This window comes from Heptranchias perlo, chromosome 13, assembly GCF_035084215.1.
Source record: "Heptranchias perlo isolate sHepPer1 chromosome 13, sHepPer1.hap1, whole genome shotgun sequence".
In the NCBI taxonomy this organism is placed as follows: domain Eukaryota; kingdom Metazoa; phylum Chordata; class Chondrichthyes; order Hexanchiformes; family Hexanchidae; genus Heptranchias; species Heptranchias perlo.
The window spans coordinates 8,129,838-8,147,993 of record NC_090337.1 but is presented as its reverse complement, the minus strand read 5'-3'; the positions used below and the strand labels follow the sequence as shown (position 1 = coordinate 8,147,993).

General features: G+C 41.2%; 1 protein-coding gene across 3 annotated transcripts in view; it reads right to left on the bottom strand.

Moving 5' to 3' along the window:
* Window positions 1–18,156, bottom strand: part of prkci (protein kinase C, iota) — a 90,066-nt gene that overhangs the window by 18,431 nt on the left and 53,479 nt on the right. For all 3 annotated transcript variants that reach the window (XM_067994911.1, XM_067994912.1, XM_067994913.1), the window contains 7 exons: window positions 14,580–14,638; window positions 12,764–12,940; window positions 10,780–10,877; window positions 5,828–5,914; window positions 5,169–5,304; window positions 3,893–3,980; window positions 1,195–1,320 (listed from right to left, as the gene is read on the bottom strand). In XM_067994911.1, the coding sequence (XP_067851012.1) occupies window positions 1,195–1,320; window positions 3,893–3,980; window positions 5,169–5,304; window positions 5,828–5,914; window positions 10,780–10,877; window positions 12,764–12,940; window positions 14,580–14,638 (771 nt within the window). The remainder of the gene's footprint in view (window positions 1–1,194; window positions 1,321–3,892; window positions 3,981–5,168; window positions 5,305–5,827; window positions 5,915–10,779; window positions 10,878–12,763; window positions 12,941–14,579; window positions 14,639–18,156) is intronic.

Here is an 18,156-nt window from a genome sequence, read left to right as displayed (position 1 = left end):
CAGCCAATTAAGTACTTTTGAAGGGTAATCACTGTTGTAACGTAGGAAACACTGCAGCCAATTTGCACACAGCAATGAGATCATCTGTTTTAGGTGGTAGTTGAGGGATAAATGATGGCCAGGGCACCAGGAGAACTCCCCACTATTCTTTGAATAGTGCTGTGGGGCATACGGGGCCTCGGTTTAACATCTCATCCGAAAGACAGCACCTCCTACAATGCAGCCCTCTGACAGTTCAGTACTGGAGTGTCAACCTAGATTTTGTGCTCAAGTCCCTGGAGTGGGACTTGAAACCACAACTTTCTGACTCAAAGGTGAGAGTGCTACCGACTGGGCTAAGGCTGACACTGCATCACCATCTTAAGGCCTCCTGTCCGCATACCAGTTGGTGGGACACAAAGGAAGAATTGAAGCTTCTTCAAGGAGGTACAAATGATAGTTTTGCTATTGTCAGTCCTTCTCCTCACCTCCCCATATTCCAAAATACTTCTCAAGTGCTACACATTTTGTGTGGCGCTCCAACCTCCCATTTTGCTTTGTTCCCCTGTTAACCATTGCTATGAAATTTCAACACAATCTTGATTTTATTTTTCAAAATTCTGAGCAACAAGCTCCAGCAAAAATATCAAACCTGTGTTTCTTACACATAAAATTGACAATTAACCTGGTTGTTGCATATCGCAAGTAACACAAGCTGTATGTCAGATCTTTAAGTGGTTTAAAGTTACAGCTCTTAAGATGACTTGCCTTCTTGTGTCTGAACATTGAAGGTGTTTTTCCCCTTCTCATTTATTTGAATGCAGGGGAACTGATGTTCCTCTTTGCCCCCAATGGCAGCATTAAGCACACCCTGATGAGGCACAGTAAAGCACAGTTTAAAGCTACTTTCATACATGCCAAATCAATGTGCCTTAATTCGTAATCCAAAAACAGCACCCTCTACAGGACCAAAGTTTTACTTCCCTTGCTCGCAGCTGCAGTTTTTATGGTCTCGACTTCTAAATTCTCACCTACAAACACCATCATTGATAAGGGATCGCGATCGATTAGCCTGAATGACCATTCTTCACGTGTGAGCCTAGACGGTGAGTACCAACATGCTAACTGACACCTTATTCACCCAGCAGCTATAAGGACCCTAAACTGAGTTGGGAGGAAAAATTATAGACAAAAGGGAAAGGTGTAGCATTTCACCTTGGAAGAGGTAATCCTCTGTGTTCTGATCTGGATTATCTGAGCTCCCCACTATATCAAAAGGCGATCGGCCTGCCATCATTTCGAACATTAGCACTCCCAGAGCCCACCAATCCACACTGAAACCTGCAAATAAAACAGATGACTTTAAAAGTCCACATAAAAATAAAAGGATTCAAAACCATATTCATTATTAAAAATTCGTTTTGTCCGTATCCTTTTTTTTTTCAGTCCTCTCCACCATTCCCCTCCTCCCCAAGTGCGGGCTGGCAGGCAAAATCCTTCCAGTTCTCTGCCAATGCTACCCTCTAACTGGCTGCTAAGTGGCGCACGGAGAATGGTTTGGAAAGATTCACTTAAGCTGCAGTTCAGCATCTCTCTATGAAGGCAGTCACTGAATCCACCGCTCTGTGGTGTCCTGGATCAAATTCCTGTCAGTATAGCCTCTAGGATTTCAGTGAAATGTAATTGTGGATGTGTTCAGCGGAAGTGTCAAGACTACAAAATTCCACCTTTCCCACTCCCACCACCCCAAGATAGATTTAATTTTTAAAAAAAAACGTTTTAAGTGGAACAATAAGATTTAAGATTTTATTAAATGACTGATTATCTAATGATTCATTAATTCTACAATTTATAAAAGGAATTTTACTTTCCATTTCTTTGACCTATTTGTGCGAACATCAAATTTTGTGCATCCCGGACTTTATGCTATCATGTATAGGATCGAACAAGTCATTTATTCCAAGTTGCCATATACACAGTTGAGTGAAAAATTCTTACAAAGAAAATAAAAAGTGTAAGGAATGAATGACCAACCAATGAACATTAGAAGTATGCAACAAGAAAGAGGCCATCAACCCTATAACTGTTCCACTAATGGGGCAGTTTACACAGTCGCGGACTTTAAATGGATTACGTTCCCGAGGGAGGCGATCAATCACAAGTAAAACTTTTAACAGAAAACACAAACCCCCAAAAGGCAGCCATGATATCCAGCTCAACTAACATTATACAGAAATTCATCTAACATTACCCAGATGGCATTACCATGGCGCCAACAGCCCTGCAGCTATAATCTTCCACGAAGTGTTTGATCACGTACACTGTATTTACACGAAGAACCTGCAATTATGTTCTTAATCACATATTCAACCAATTTCTTTTCAAGGAGTTTAAACAAAACATTAACTGCCTTTAATAGGAGTCTATTCCATGTATCTAATGCTCTGTACATTGGAAAATTGTGCTAATGTCCAGCCTCGCTTGAGGCTTATCAATTTTGAAGTCGTATTGTCTAGTTGTGCAATTAGTGTCAGAGGAACATGGGAATGTACAGGGCCAGAAAAGACCACAGTGGTCCACCGGGCCGGCCCCAGTGTCTCGGAAATAACACATCCCACAATACCTGTCATCCCATAAAATCGTACAGCACAGAAGGAGGCCATTCAGCCCATCGTGCCTATGCTAGCTGTTTGAAAGAGCTATCCAATTAGTACCACTTCCCTGCTCTTTCCCCGTAGCCATGCAAATTTTTCCTTTTCAAATATATATCCAATCCCCCTTTTGAAAGTTACTACTGAATCTGCTTTCACCACCCTTTCAGGCAGTGCATTCCTGATCATCACAACCCGCTCATGCTTCATACTGATTGTCAACATTTTGCTGAAAGTATTCAATCAGGCCTTAGTGTTTGAACTACTTGTCAACATTGTACACCATGTCAACATTTAAAAATAGGTTCGATAGATGGTTGAAGAAAGGGGATGAAGGAATATGGGAACAGGGCAGATACACGGGATTAGAGCTACTGCTGTGTGGAGGATAAGCAAGACTATGGATTACTTGGACCGAATAGCCGGTTTCTGTGTTGGAATTTTTATGTAACACTTCACTGTTCTGCTGTAAATGAAAATATAGCAGCTTATGATATCCTGGCTGCTTTTGGAGGGTTTGACATAATACTCTCATGAGATTGTATCATGCTGAAACCAAATCACCAGTTTACTGCTATGTGTTATACTTTGAAAAACAGATACATTTTGCTGCAGTGAATAATGCAACAGAGGGTAGATGGCATATAAAAACAAACAGATAAGATCTGGGTAACTCTGAACCAAAAGAGTGGCTATAATCAAGTACAGAGTTTTCCTTTAAGAAAAATAAGCCGAGCTTTGTCTCTGTAATGTCATGCTTTGATGCCTGTGTTGCAAAATGTCACGAAAGATCAGCTAGGAAGCCCTCCTGGGATGGACAATGGCTTACGAATTTTTTTTTTAAATTGTGACCAAGACTGAAGCCACAATAGGTATTGTACGCAATCAGTTTGATCATATAGTTGCCATCTTGACCAGGTCGAACTATTTTTGTTGATCACTTTTTTTCTTTTATAGGTATAAATAAAAATTCTTCCCTTAATGGTCTTCCAAAGCCTTTCCTGGATGACAAGGTGGGAAACTGATCTGCTCCCAATGTTGCTCTATGGATGGCCCAATGGGAAATACATGAAAATGGCACAGGGCTCTGACTACTATGGTCTTCAGCATGGAGATTGGCAACTATGTGAGCAATTACAGACACACACCTTCATTCTATCACCCACAGCCCATTCCTCCATCCATGAGTTAATTTTCAACATGGAAAGTGCATTTTTAACTGCTGGAATCCATATTAGAGTAAAGTACCACCCAAACATTACCATAATCCTCTCCTCGTAGGATCTCTGGAGCAATGTAATTGGGAGTACCACAGAATGTGCTGGTTGTGTCTCCAGGCCTCAGTCCTTCCTGTAAGTAAAGCGAGGGATCAATTTTAATCATAATTCAAGAGAATACATTGGTAAATGTAACTAATGTGTTGTTTTTCGCCAATCTCTGTGTTACATTCTTTAAAGATAATGCATTTATGAGAATGAAATACAGTAGATTTCATGAATGCTGTTCTTCAGAATGTTGCCCGTTGTTAAAAAAAATGCTGTAGAAACATGTTCCAAGTCCTCAAAAATGTAATTCATTTTCAAAGGCTGTTCTATCTTTTAGCTTCCGAGTTACCTTCTGTTCACTTTCTTTTTCAGCTACAATGTGCGTCACAGGCTGCTTTGGGATCACTACCAATGCTACTCCACAATAAAAGGGATGGGGAGGAACAGAGAAATGCTGCAAGACCAACCAGATCAAGGTCCTTCTACTTTTTGATTTCCCAAGACGGACCATGCCACTGCTGTATAGTGTCCATCAACTGACCAGGCAGAGAACTGGAAGAACATGCCCAAAGAGGTCAAGTGGCCTTGCATCAAATTCAAACACTAAACTCTCTGTGTGTACAACACTCGAGCACTGGAGTAGCATAGTGGTTATGTTACTGGACTAGTAATCCAGAGGCCTGGACTAATAATCCAGAATCATGAGTTCAAATCCCGCCACGGCAGCTGGGGAATTTAAATTCAATTAATTAATTAAAAATTCAATTCATTAAATAAAAAATCTGGAATTAAAATACTAGTATCAGTAATGGTGGCCATGAAACTACCGGATTGTCGTAAAAACCCATCTGGTTCACTAATGTCCTTTAGGGAAGGAAACCTGCCGTCCTTACCCGGTCTGGCCTATATGCGACTCCAGACCCACAGCAATGTGGTTGATTCTTAATTGCCCTCTGAAATGGCCTAGCAAGCCACTCAGTTGTAAAATCTCGCAAGAAGGTGGCGCACCACCACCTTCTCAAGGGCAATTAGGGATGGGCAATAAATGCCGGCCTCGCCAGCGATGCCCACATCCCATGAACGAATAAAAAAAAAAGCTGGACCATCCTCAGCTAACACTTTCTCAGCTTATACTTCACAATGATTTGTTCAGCATCTGCTTATACGATTTATTCTCATCATGTTGAAACTCATGCAGAGGGACAAATCTAGGGTAAAGGCTGCTGACCTACAATAAAAGTGCGCTGATGCTCTCAGGATGGGGATATCTTACCTTACACATTCCATAGTCTGTTAGTTTAATGTGTCCTTCAGAGTCCAGCAAGACATTGTCCAGTTTCAAATCTCTGTAAATTATCCCATGTTCATGAAGGTAGTTTAAGGCCAGACTGATTTCTGAAGAGTAAAATCTGCCACAATTGAAAAAAAGTTCAAGTCTCTTGTAAACAAAAAATGGGCAAAATGAAAACACATCTAATGACTAAAGCCAACTTTGGCAGCTGCTAGAAACAGAAGTCAGTTTCATTTATCTATCTCAACTGTTTTTAAACGAATGGCTAAACAACACTGGGCAGTGGCCACATAGTCTTCCCCTTCCCTGCAACCTCAGTGTGTTGAAATCAACTCATTCTTTCCCAGGATTTCAAAACTGTGGCGCTCCTTACCTCTTGGTCTTCGCTTCCTCCTACAATCTCTGGGCTTTCACAACCTATGCTTGGCATCAGCTGACCACCACTTCTTGATCTACCTGATCTTCCATCCTACCCTTTTCAGCTTTGGTGGTGTCCTGCACCGTGGGCCTTTGCCCCTTAACTAGATTTCTCAGTTAAAAAACCTCTAGTGCGCTTGGGTTTAGTCTTCCAAAGAGATTTAACTTAAGAATGGAATAGTTCTAAAACAAATAGAAACCACAGCCCAATTCCTCTATCGTACCTGGCATGCTCTTCTGGAAGCTTTCGTTGCCTCTGCATATGAAACATCAGATCTCCACCATTCACATATTCAATGACGAAAAACAGCCTGCAACCAAATAATTCAGATCAACCATTAAACCAGCCACAAATTCTGTATTCACGAGATGGACAGAATCTTCAACTTCAGCATTTTTTATATATAAAAAGAGTTGCTCCTTTCACCAGTAGAGGAAAGTTATTTTATTATTTATTTAAGAGTTTGGAGCGACTGAGAAGTTATTGTGGGTTGAAAAAAATTTTGAAACTCAACTCATTAAAATATATAACCAAAGGCTTGGAACCTCGGAGAAGCCATTTTTGATATGTTTGACTCCAAAAATGCAAAAGCTTCATCCTAACACACAAACGGTGAAGACGGCAATGAAACCTAGCACTGAGAGCCTTTAAAATTAATCATCATCAAGGCTTCTTTTTTAACAAATCAAACTGTTATAAATAATTAAATTCACCCAAGGAAGGAAAAATTAGCATTGGGGGCTATTACCTAGCTATTACTGCTGTGAACAGGCAGCTCAACAGTGGCAAATCACTTGCCTACTCTTTTGCCTGCATGGCAAATGAAGGTTAAGAAAGGGGGGGGGGGGCGTGTACAAGAAGATTAAACAATAACTCAACTTTAAAAACAATGAAGTTACATTTTCCACATTTTTGATTTCCCACTCTGCTGAAAGCAGTGAACTATACTGAGGAATGATCCCACAGGTGCCAGCAGCCCCCTGGCACCTCCTGTAAGTAGCCATTTTACATACGAACATATGAATTAAGAGCAGGAGTAGGCCATTCGGCCTCTTGAACCTGCTCTGCCACTTGGTAAGATCATGGCTGATCTGATTGTGACCTCAACCCTACTTTCCCGTCTACCTACTATAACCTTTGACTCCCTTGTTAATCAGAAATCTATCTAACTCAGTCTTAAAAATATTCAATGATCCTGCCTCCACCGCTCTCTGGGGAAGGGAGTTCCGCAGGCTCACGACCCTCTGAGAAAAAATTTCTCCTCATCTCCATCTGAAATGGGAGTCCTCTTATTTTTAAAATTGTGGCCCCTAGTTCTAGTCTCTCCCACAAGGGGAAACAACCTCTCAGCATCTACACCTTCAAGTCCCCTCAGGATCTGATATGTTTCAATAAGATCACCTCTCATTCTTCTAAACTCCAATGTATACAGGCCTAACTGTCCAACCTTTCCTCATAAGATAATCCGCTCATCCCAGGAATCAGTCGAGTGAACCTTCACCAAACCGCCTCTAAAACAATTATATCCTTTCTTAAATAAGGAGACCAAAATTGCACACAGTATACTAGATGTGGTCTCAGGAATGCCATGTACAACTGTAGCAAAAACATCTCTACTTTTATATTCCATTCCCCTTACAATGACAACGTTCCATTTGCCTTCCTAATCACTTGCTGTTCCTGCATACTAACTTTTTGTGATTCATCTACTAGGACACCCGGATCCCTCTGCACCTCAGAGTTCTGCAATCTCTATTTAAATAATATACTGCTTTTCTATTCCTCCTGCCAAGTGGATAAGTTCACATTTTCCCACATTATACTCCATCTGCCAAATTTTTGCCCACTCACTTAACCTATCTGTATCCCTTTGCAGACTCCTTGGGCCGATATTAGGAGGGAGGCAGGTTGCCAGCGGGGGGGGGGGGGGGGGTCGACTGGGCGCAATCGGTGGGTTTGGCATGCAATCATAAGTAAATCGAAGCCACTTACCTTGGCTTCCGGTTTCGCGCTGCAAAGCTGCGCAGCGGGCGGACTGCGCACCCACATCATAGGCTGTCAGTTGGAGGAGCCCTATTTAAAGGGGCAGTCCTCCACTGACTGATGCTGCAGAGAATAGGCAAAATTACAGCATGGAGCAGCCCAGGAGGAAGGCTGCTCCCAGGTTTAATGATGCCTCACTCCAGGTCTTACTAGAAGGGAGGAGGAGGAGAAGGAGGAGGAGGAAGGAGATCTTCCATCCAGCAGGCGGGAGGAAGTGGTCTGCCTCTGCCACCACAAAGGCCTGGCTCAAGGTGGCAGAGGAGGTCACCAGCACCACCAACATATCACGCACCTGCATACAGTGCAGGAGCCGCTTCAATGACCTAACCAGGTCAGCCAGTGAGTACTCTTACTCATTCCCCTACACTCCGTCTGCCACATCACCACCCCCACCCCACATCTCCTTCTGCGCTGCCAACACTACTCTAACACATCACTCCTCACACCCACTGAACCGTAATCCTCATCTTACCCGTACTTCCTCACCTCCCTAGTACTCATCCCACCACCACCACCACTCAACCCAATCCTCATACTCACCTTCTCATGCATCTCTTTCACGGTCAGCCTCACCCATCCTGCCACTACCTGTGCTGCAGCCACAGGACGTGCATCACGTATGTGTAGTAGGAAGCGTAAGGCTAACGTATTGTGAGCATGAAGGGGATGCACAAGGGTGTTTGAGGGTTTGTCACGGTTTTTACTTGTATTTGATTTCTGATCAACTCACATTATATTGTCACCACTACTGCCACGTCTTGGCCATTCTTGACTGGCTTGTGCAATAATGCCCTTTCCTGAGGTTCTCCATGAACACCCTTGATGCCACCCGTTGGATCACCCTACAGTGGATGTATGTATAGTTGCACAACTACTTTGTGCAAGTGCCTGTTGCGCAGCACTGTGTTGTGTAGCTCCACGTGGCGGTGGTGGATGGCGTGCCTGGTGATGTTGCTCATCCTCCAATGGAGTGATGAATGCAGCTATGGAACCCCCCGTACCCCCACCCATCCTGACGGTCTGAGTGTGAGGGGGTCCGCAAAGTAGTTAAATGAATGTGTTTGGACAGCAGAGTTTAGGGTATGATGTAATAATTTTGAGTGTGGAGACAACGGTGTGGCAGGCAAAACTTTGTCTGAGGTGACAGAGTGCCCTCCTGCAAGGAATGAGATATTCCCCCCAACTGTCAAGGAATCCTCTGCATCTCTCAATGGCTGCTGACTGAAACACGTCTGCAACAGCAGGGAGTGTTTCCCACAGCAAGGGAAACACGCTGAGGAAGAGTCCAAAATCACATCCCTGTTAAAATCTCTTCCCCACGAGGTCTGTCAACCTCCCTAACTATCTAAACTGTCATCCCACCGGCTTTAATTGCCGGTGGGAGTCCCACATGCGGGAGCTGCGCGCGCACTGATTCGCATCATTGGGGAACCCGGAAGTGGGTGGGTTGGAGCTGGGCTCCCGACCCGCTCCGGGATTCCCCAATTTGAGGAACACCGCCGCCACGAATGCACCCGCTTGGCCATCCTAAAATTGACCCCCTTATGTCCTCTTCACAACTTACTTTCCTACCTACCTTTGTCTCATCAGCAAATTTAGCAACCATACACTCGGTCCCTTCATCCAAGTCATTGATATAAATTGTAAATAGTTGAGGCCCCAGCACTGATCCCTGTGGCACTCCACTCGTTACATCTTGCCAACCTGAAAATGACCCATTTATGCCTACTCTCTATTTCCTGTTAGCTAACCAATCCTTTATCCATGCTAATATGTTACCCCCTACACCATGAGCTCTTATTTTGTGTAGCAGCCTTTGATGTGGCACCTTGTCAAATGCCTTCTGGAAATCCAAGTAAACCACATCCACAAGATCCCCTTTATCCACGTTGCTTGTTACTTCCTCAAAGAACTAATAAATTAGTGAAACACGATTTCCCTTTCACAAAGCCATGTTGACTCTGCCTGATTGCACTGAGATTTTCTAAGTGCCCTGCTATAACCTCCTTAATAACAGATTCTAGCATTTTCCCTATGACAGATGTTAAACTAACTGGCCTGTAGTTTCCTGCTTTCCATCTCCCTCCTTTCTTGAGCAGACATGTGAACTTAGACGGCAAGTGTCAGTGAGTTGATCGACTGTAGGGATCACCATGACCGAGTGTAATATTGTCCTCACCAGACATCCACACAGGTACACTTTCCAGTAGGTAGCGATCAGGACTGGAAACCATAGTTCCAATTTTATTTTTTCCTTCCCCATCCCAGGGAAGCTGAAGTCAGTTGTAGTATCCTTACTGCCTCTCTGGCTAACTCAGTGCAATCCAGGGGTTTTCCTTGTCCGCACCACATCATTTACTCACCACAGCAGCGGGAGAACAACATTTCTAACAAAATATGGAAGTAGCACCCCTTTCAGTGCAAAAATGCTGGGTCAAAGGCAAGGTGTTTTTCCGTCTTTCGCTTAAAATAGAACCACTCTGTTCAATCTCTTCCAGTGTACCTTCTTTGTGCAATGCAACATTTGGAGAATTCCCCTTTAAAAGGGATTCCGGATGCACTTAGAATCTGCCCTGATCACCACTGCAAAAATTCACACCCACCAGGGCCTCCCAATTCTAAGACTTCAAATGTACTGGATTATATATTCCGAGTATAGTTTGGTCACTATAATGGTGATAAAAGCTATCATAGATGATATGCCTTATTTTGTTTACATTATGAAGTTCCTACTACTATACACTCAGTTCACAACAGTGAAATCTTGAAATACAGGTGAATACAAGTTAATAATTAGGAAGTTAGGATTAAGAGAGTCAGCAGAACATTTCACCCAAAGGGTAGTAAAGTTGAGGAATAAGTAACCAGAAAAGGTCACTGAGGTCAAGCAGTAAAAGTTTATTAGCTACCAAAATAGGAGAACTTATGGAAAAGGATCAGTCTTGTTTAGCTGGTCCCTAAAACCTATTATGTACATCATAGGTCCAGACTACATACAGCGCACAGTCACAAGAATTACTCAATCTACCATCTTTCCTGAGCGAAGCCCACATACACAGATTGGTTGTAATCTCATTTCACATATTTACACTGCAACAAAGTCAGGAAACAGCTTTTGGAATCTTATCCCACCTGCTCTCTGTCTGGAAGCAGGAATGCAGTCCTACGAGGAAGGGGTGATTTGATGCCTGCTCAAACACATGCTTTTCTGTCTGCACCCAATCGATATCCTGTTAAAATAAAAAAATAAACAAACTTCAGGACAGGCAAAATTCATATTTCACTTACAATCAAAAATAACTTGTTAAATGAAGGAGTTTTCAGAGCATACTCCTCCCTCCAAAAACACACAGATAAGAGGATTAAGAGGATCTAAAGTTAATATATTTTAAATTTTAGCATGGTAAAACAGTGTGCTGAAGTATTAATATGCCGTCCACATCAAATCAGAAATCTCACGCACGAATTACAAAAGTACACATACGAAAGATTAAAAAATAGACAGAATAAAATTATATATACAAATCAAAAGAATTGGGACAGGCAAAAAACAAATTTAAAATACTGACAAAAGGGTGAGCACGGTAAAGCTATTACTGAAATAATAAAATCATCTATATAAATATTTTCATTTATTTTAACATCTATGCAAAATAATTTTAAAAATTGGTAAATAACAGCTAAAAAATAAAGTGCAAGTTCATAAAGAGAAATGATAACAAAAAACACAATGAATAAAGGGAACAAATAAATAAAAATAAGAGGTAATGAAAAGGTGGAGGTCATTTTCCTAGTGCTAAAATTCCCCATGCTCACCAATCAGAGACCATTATCCATGTCCAGTATAAACATCAGATTAGACACGTGATTAATGTCGCAGGGTCATGCCTGCAGACACCGACTTGTACAGTCACAAAATCAAAACTTAATTTCAAAAGTAACAACTAATAAACACTTTTCTGAGAGTTTTTTTTGAAACCCATAAAACATCTAGAAAGAGAATAATCAAGTTCTTTATGGTATTTATTTAACTGTGTTCAACTTTGACCATCACTACAGAACGTTCCATAATGCCTCAGTTAAGAGCTGCAAGCTCATTTACAAGTAGTGACCACCCTATATGAATATAATTTCCCCTTACTGGAAATCAAACTAAGGTTCCCTGATTTACACTACAGCAGACTAAAGACTGCGCAGACTGCGTAAGAATTCAAAATGATCAGCAGCAGCAGCCCAAACTTGACTTTTCCACTCCCAATTACACCCCCCCCCACCCCCCTTCCCCATCTGAGATCAACTAGACGTCTGCATGAATGACCGGAGGCAGGGATTTGGGAAAGAAAGGAATCAAGAAAGACATCAGCAAGTGGTGCAAGTTAATCACGTACTTGTTCAACCCTCTCCCCAGATGGTAGCCGTCTATCTCAAAGATGGGATCCAATTAGCCAAGGCTTACAATAAGCACCATACAGGCTGCATCCACTATGAATTTAAACTATACGCAGGAAAGGGAATTTTTCTTTCAAACTGGAAATCTGAACCTCATGCCTGGAATATCATTCCTATAGCATGCTTTACAGTGGAGTTGAACCTACTTTGTATTCACTCTCATGTTCTGTCATAGAAGCTACAGTATTATGCTCCATGCCAATATGATTCTATAGCTTGAAGGCCAGTAGCAAAAATGGATTCTTTCCAAACAGTAATTAAAAGAAGCCATTCGGATTAGTGACTCTTCTGAGTATAATAAGATATCTGTACGGGTCTTTTCCCATGGCCAGAAAGTTGTCAAGAAACCCAAAATGTTTTTCAGCTTTGCAGAGATACACTGGGCATATGGCCATGATGTCCTTGGTAATTTTGCTCCCTGGCATCCTTGCAAGTTGAACCCAAGAAAGACACATAAAACCTCCTTTCTTTACAACCGTAGCATTGGCAAACAAATGAACTTTTCAAGATTTCTTCCATGAAAACCTTTTGAAGATTTTAAAAACCCTTAATATTTCCAAGAAAGAACTTTCTTAACATATAAGTTATGAAACATTATCAATTCCCAGTTCTACAATTTTTACATTTTCAGACTCTGACAACTACAACATGATTAAATGGTTCTCACCTCATCATCATTAACCAGTTCCTTTTTTACAACTTTCATTGCGTAAATACGTTCCGTCTTTTTCAGTCGGACGAGGAGGACTTTTGCGTAGCTGCCTCTCCCGATGACACGGATTAGATCGAAATCCGGAATGCCTAAACTGGATGGAGCTTTTCCACTTTCCCTGCTGCTCATGGCCTATCAGGAAAAGCAGCACAGTCAAATATCAGCTTGCTCCTAAAATGCAGCAAAATCATGAATCCGAGCAAGGCTCCGAATAAGTTGAAGGCAGCAGGCCAATTCAACTACCTCTTTTGCAGAGAGCCTCATCTACATTTGCAATGTGTATTCTGAGCACTAACAGCCCTAGACAATATAACTCTCAATAAATCTACCTACCCACTAATCAACAAAAACAGACTGTCTTTAATTTTAGTTGACTATATCTTGACTGTTTAAAATCTAGTCTGATCCAATACAACTGCTTTGGTGAATCTACATTTAATATGGTAACTGAGAATTCTCAAATTCTAATTGTTAATGTTGCTGCATTGCAGCAGAAAGGAATCTAAAGAAATACATACTTGTTGCAAACATAATTGTGATCCAAGCAATACCCTATTTCATGCTTTCCTATTTTGGAGAAACTTCCCCATTAATTTTATTTAAACACTCTCCAATTCCTTTCACTGATTATTTAAATTTGTGTTCTCATTAACAATTTCGTCAATCAGTGGAAACAATCGATCACTATTTACCTGATCAAAACCCTTCATAATTTTTTTATATGAAAATCTTACAGAAAAATAAAACTTCTGAGCAACAAATACATTAAATCTTTTTAATTAAAATAAAAGCTGCTGGTTGTGGAACACTTTGGGGCATCCTGAAGACATGAAAGACATTGTATAGACGCAAGGCATTTTTTGTAAAGAGCGAGTAGCAACACCAAAAAAGGAAATCAAACAATTAAAGATTTATTATGATCCTTTTGTCCAATCCATTTTTGAAAAATTTCTGCTTCAACAGCAAGTGCCGATGACATTGTCAGAGGTACTGACCTGGCAAGATGGCTCAGTCTGACATGGCGAAGGAGCTGACCACACAGCGTTGGTGCTGAGTTTACAACTGTATCTTGACAAATGACAATTCAGCTCCATAACAGTCATAGAATCATACAGCACAGAAGGAGGCCATTCGGCCCATCGTGTCTGTGTCAGCTCTTTTAAAGAGCTAAACAATTATTCCCACTCCCCTGCTCTTAGGCCATAGCCCTGAAAATTTCTCCTTTTCAAGTATATCTAATTCCCTTTTGAAAGTTACTATTGAATCTGCTTCCAACACCTTTTCAGACACTGCATGCCAGATCATAACAACTCAATGCATGAAAAAAATTCTCCTCGTTTGCCTCCTGGATTTTTTTTTAAACCAATTATCTTAAATGTGTCCTCTGATTTCCGACCTTCCTGCCAGTGGAAACAGTTTCTCCCCATCTACTGTATCAAAACCTCTAATAATTTTGAACACCTCTATTAAATCTCCCCATAACCTTCAGTCAGCCTCACTAACTTCTTCATGCTAATAACTACACTTCCCCACTTATTGTTTAAACACAAATAGATAAAAAAAAGTTGCAGAAACGACATTAAACATTAATCATGATTCTTTGCAACCATTTGATTTAATTTCCTCCCCAAAAGGGACCCTGATGCTGACATTCACTTTCTCAAAGGGAACCCGACGGTTAGACTCCCCCTTTAATGAAGTTCCAGCTCTCAACATGTTATAATATTTTAGAACGTTAAACCTCAACAGCACGCAAGCATTGGTTCTGTACCTCCTTCTCCTCGCCAACATGATCCAGGTTTTCTTGGCTGGAAGATTTGTATGGAATAACTGTAGGCAGCATAGAGTGAGACATGTTATTAGTAAGGATTTCAAAAGGCTCGCTATTTATAAAGTATTAAACAGTGTGAAAAAATAAGATTTTTATTCCTCATTAATATTCAGTTAAAAAAGTTAAGTTATTTTATTACACAAATAGTTCATAGTTGGGTTACTCTGGAGAAAACCCAACTGAGGGCACATTAAAAATACAGTCCCTACCACTTCTAGCAGGCACGTTCGTGCGAACGCAATTTGCCCATTATACACAATGGCCAGTATAATGGGTAGCGTTAAAAATTAAAAATCATTTCAATTATAGTTGGCAGAGAAATCCGGTAGAATGGTGATGCTGGCGAGAACAATTCAATTAAAAATGATAACCTCACTCATTATTAAGAGGCACTGGCAGTACGAAGAAGTTGAGAAAATGAAAGACATGAACAGAATTGGTGAGGGCGCCCCACAGTTCACCAACATGACATCAGACTTAAAACATACTGTAAGGAGTCGCACAACACCAGGTTATAGTCCAACAGCTTTATTTGAAATCACAAGCTTTCGGAGCTTTGCTCCTTCATCACCTGACGAAGGAGCAAAGCTCCGAAAGCTTGTGATTTCAAATAAAGCTGTTGGACTATAACCTGGTGTTGTGCAACTCCTTACATTTGTCCACCCCAGTCCATTACCGGCATCTCCACATCATTAAAACATACTGCTACTTGTAAAAATCCATTCACAGGTGAGTGGATACATCACAGCTCCTCAGAGTCTCCTCCTCCTGAGAGGACAGTTAAAATTCATGCTGCATGTGATAAAAGATAGCTGAAACATCAATAAAAACAAAAATGCTGAAAGAACACAGCAGGTCTACAGATACCTGAACAAGAACAGATAGGCTCATGTTTCGGATGACTATACATCTGGATATTACTAACATTAACGATTCAACAAGTAATTTAATCTATTTCATTTAAGCTGATGGGACTTAACGCAGAGAAGTGTGAAGTGATGCATTTTGGTAGGAAGATTGAGGAGAGGCAATATAAATTAAATGGTACAATTTTAAAGGGGGTGCAAAAACAGAGATCCCTCAGGGTGCACATACACAAATCTTTGAAGGTGGCAGGACAAGTTGAGAAGGCTGTTGAAAAGCAAATGGGATGCTGGGCTTTATTAATAGAAGCATAGAGTACAAAAGCAAGCAAGTTATGCTAAACCTTTGTAAAACACTGGTTAGGCCTCAGCTGGAGTATTGAGTTCAATTCTGGGCACCGCACTTTAGGAAGGATGTCAAGGTCTTAGAGAGGGTGCAGAAGAGATTTACTAGATGGTACCAGGGATGAGGGACTTCAGTTATGTGAAGAGGCTGGAGTAGCTGGGGTTGTTCTCCTTAGAACAGAAAGGTTAAGGGGAGGTTTGATAGGTGTTCAAAACCATTAACGGTTTTGACAGAGTAAATAAGAAGAAACTGTTTCCAGTGGCAGAAGCGTCGGTAACCAGAGGACACAGGTTTAAGGTGATCGGCAGAAGAGTCAGAGGCGACATGAGGAAACATTTTTTTTAATGTAGCGAGTTGTTATGATCTGGAATGTACTGCCTGAAAGGAGGGTGGAAGCAGATTCAATAGTAACTTTCAATAGGGAATTGGATAAATACTTGAAGGGAAAAAATTCACAGGGCTATGGGGAAAGAGCAGGGGAATGGGGCAATTTGGAAAGCTCTTTCAAAGAGCCGGCACAAGCACGATGGGCCGAATGGCCTCCTGCTGTGCTGCACCTACAATGATGCTATGATTGCAGGCACAAATTCACTGGAAAGATAAAAGTGTTCTCTTTTTGCTTTGGTCAGTCTGCCCGAAATAAATGGTGCATTTAAGATGCTATAACCGCCAACTTTGAAATTGACGCTAATGCAAATGGATAATTGGTTAGTGCTTTTTAGCCGATATTATTGACTGCCCGTCTTAAATGTGGACATTTTAAGTGGTGGAAACTGTAATACATTATAGTTGCTGCAGCTTCACATCTGGCCCAGAATAACATCAGAGAATGAGTTACCCATGGAACTAGCAAATATCACGCCAGCAACTTGCCCAAACAATCGTCCTAACACCCTCATCTACAGTGTCCAACAGCCTCCAAACTGATGACCACGAACAATTGATCAGTCACACAAAGGCAGTGATGCTGCCTCCTACACAGATCTCATCCCCAGAAGTGGTGGAAGGAAGGCAATTTAATAAAAGAATGGGACTAATTGGATAGCTCTTTCATTCTATGATTCTAGGACAGCAGATCCCAATGAAGATGAATTTGCTAATCAACAAAACCACACCATTTGAAATGCATTTTGCTTGTAATAAAAGCTGTAAAGGATCATTAAGTACTACTTCTGTCCACAGTCACTGAATGCCTTACTTCGGCATTTTCTGCTTTACTTCAGACTTCCAGAGCTTGTAGTATTCTCTTTATCTCACTGGGATCACAGATCATTTATCCAGGTGGTCACCTTATTTGGAAAATAAAAATCCATACACTGCAAATTGGGCAGAGGGCACGCAGCAGGTAATGGAAAGAGGAACGCATCAGCCAGTTTGAGTAAAATCAGTAAGCACAGCCAGCTATCCATACACATATGAATTTGTACCAGCATGGGACGAAGACAAACCTTTATTATTTCCCTAATTGAGACACCAAAGTGAAGGTCCATAGTGCAGATCAGCAAGGTTAGAAAAAGTATGAGAGATTTGATGTTAACGAGGAAGTCGTGATTACGTGATGTCAAGCTTGGGAGAAAGGGAAGACTGAGGGAAGTGGATTTCCACACCTTAAAGGATCTGGGAAAGAATGGGTTGAGAAATGTGCGATAAGTCTCAATTGTAACAGTGAGAAGTAGGGAGGAAGAACTGTTTGTCAGAAAGCATATTTGGAGTTTAGAAGAAACAAGCTCAGAGAAGCACCGATTATAGTAGCATCAATGCAATAGAAATAAAAAATGTTTGTGAAGTACAGAGAGATTGAAGCCTAGAGGGATCGTCTGTTAGATGACAGGCCTGCCCAGCAGTACAAGAGAGGTGCTAGAGGTGCCTCCCCAGAAACGAGAGTAATATTTTAGTCTTAGATGGACTTTGGCTTTAGTGTTAAGAATTGCTGTGGGCAAAATAAGTGCTTTGTGGGAAAAGATGTGCTTCGTACGAAAAGATTTGGTACAGTTGGATGATAAGTGGAGAGGTCATTAATATTATTTGGAGTGAGGACTGAACCCTGGGGAATCGTAGAGTTAATGGAAAAAGAGTCAAAGGATGAGCCATTGACTATGGACAGGTAAGACAAATGAGAAAAAACTAGATAACCGTTAATATAGTTTTGCTTGGAGATCACGCAATAGCAACTTGTTTTAGAAGTACACAGTACCAGATTTTTAAACTGAAATTGAATTGTAGCAGCAAATCGTGGGCAGACTTTAAAATGAATCTAACCTCTGCCACAAACCCCTGGCAAATATCAATTTTTTTTTTAAAAACCATT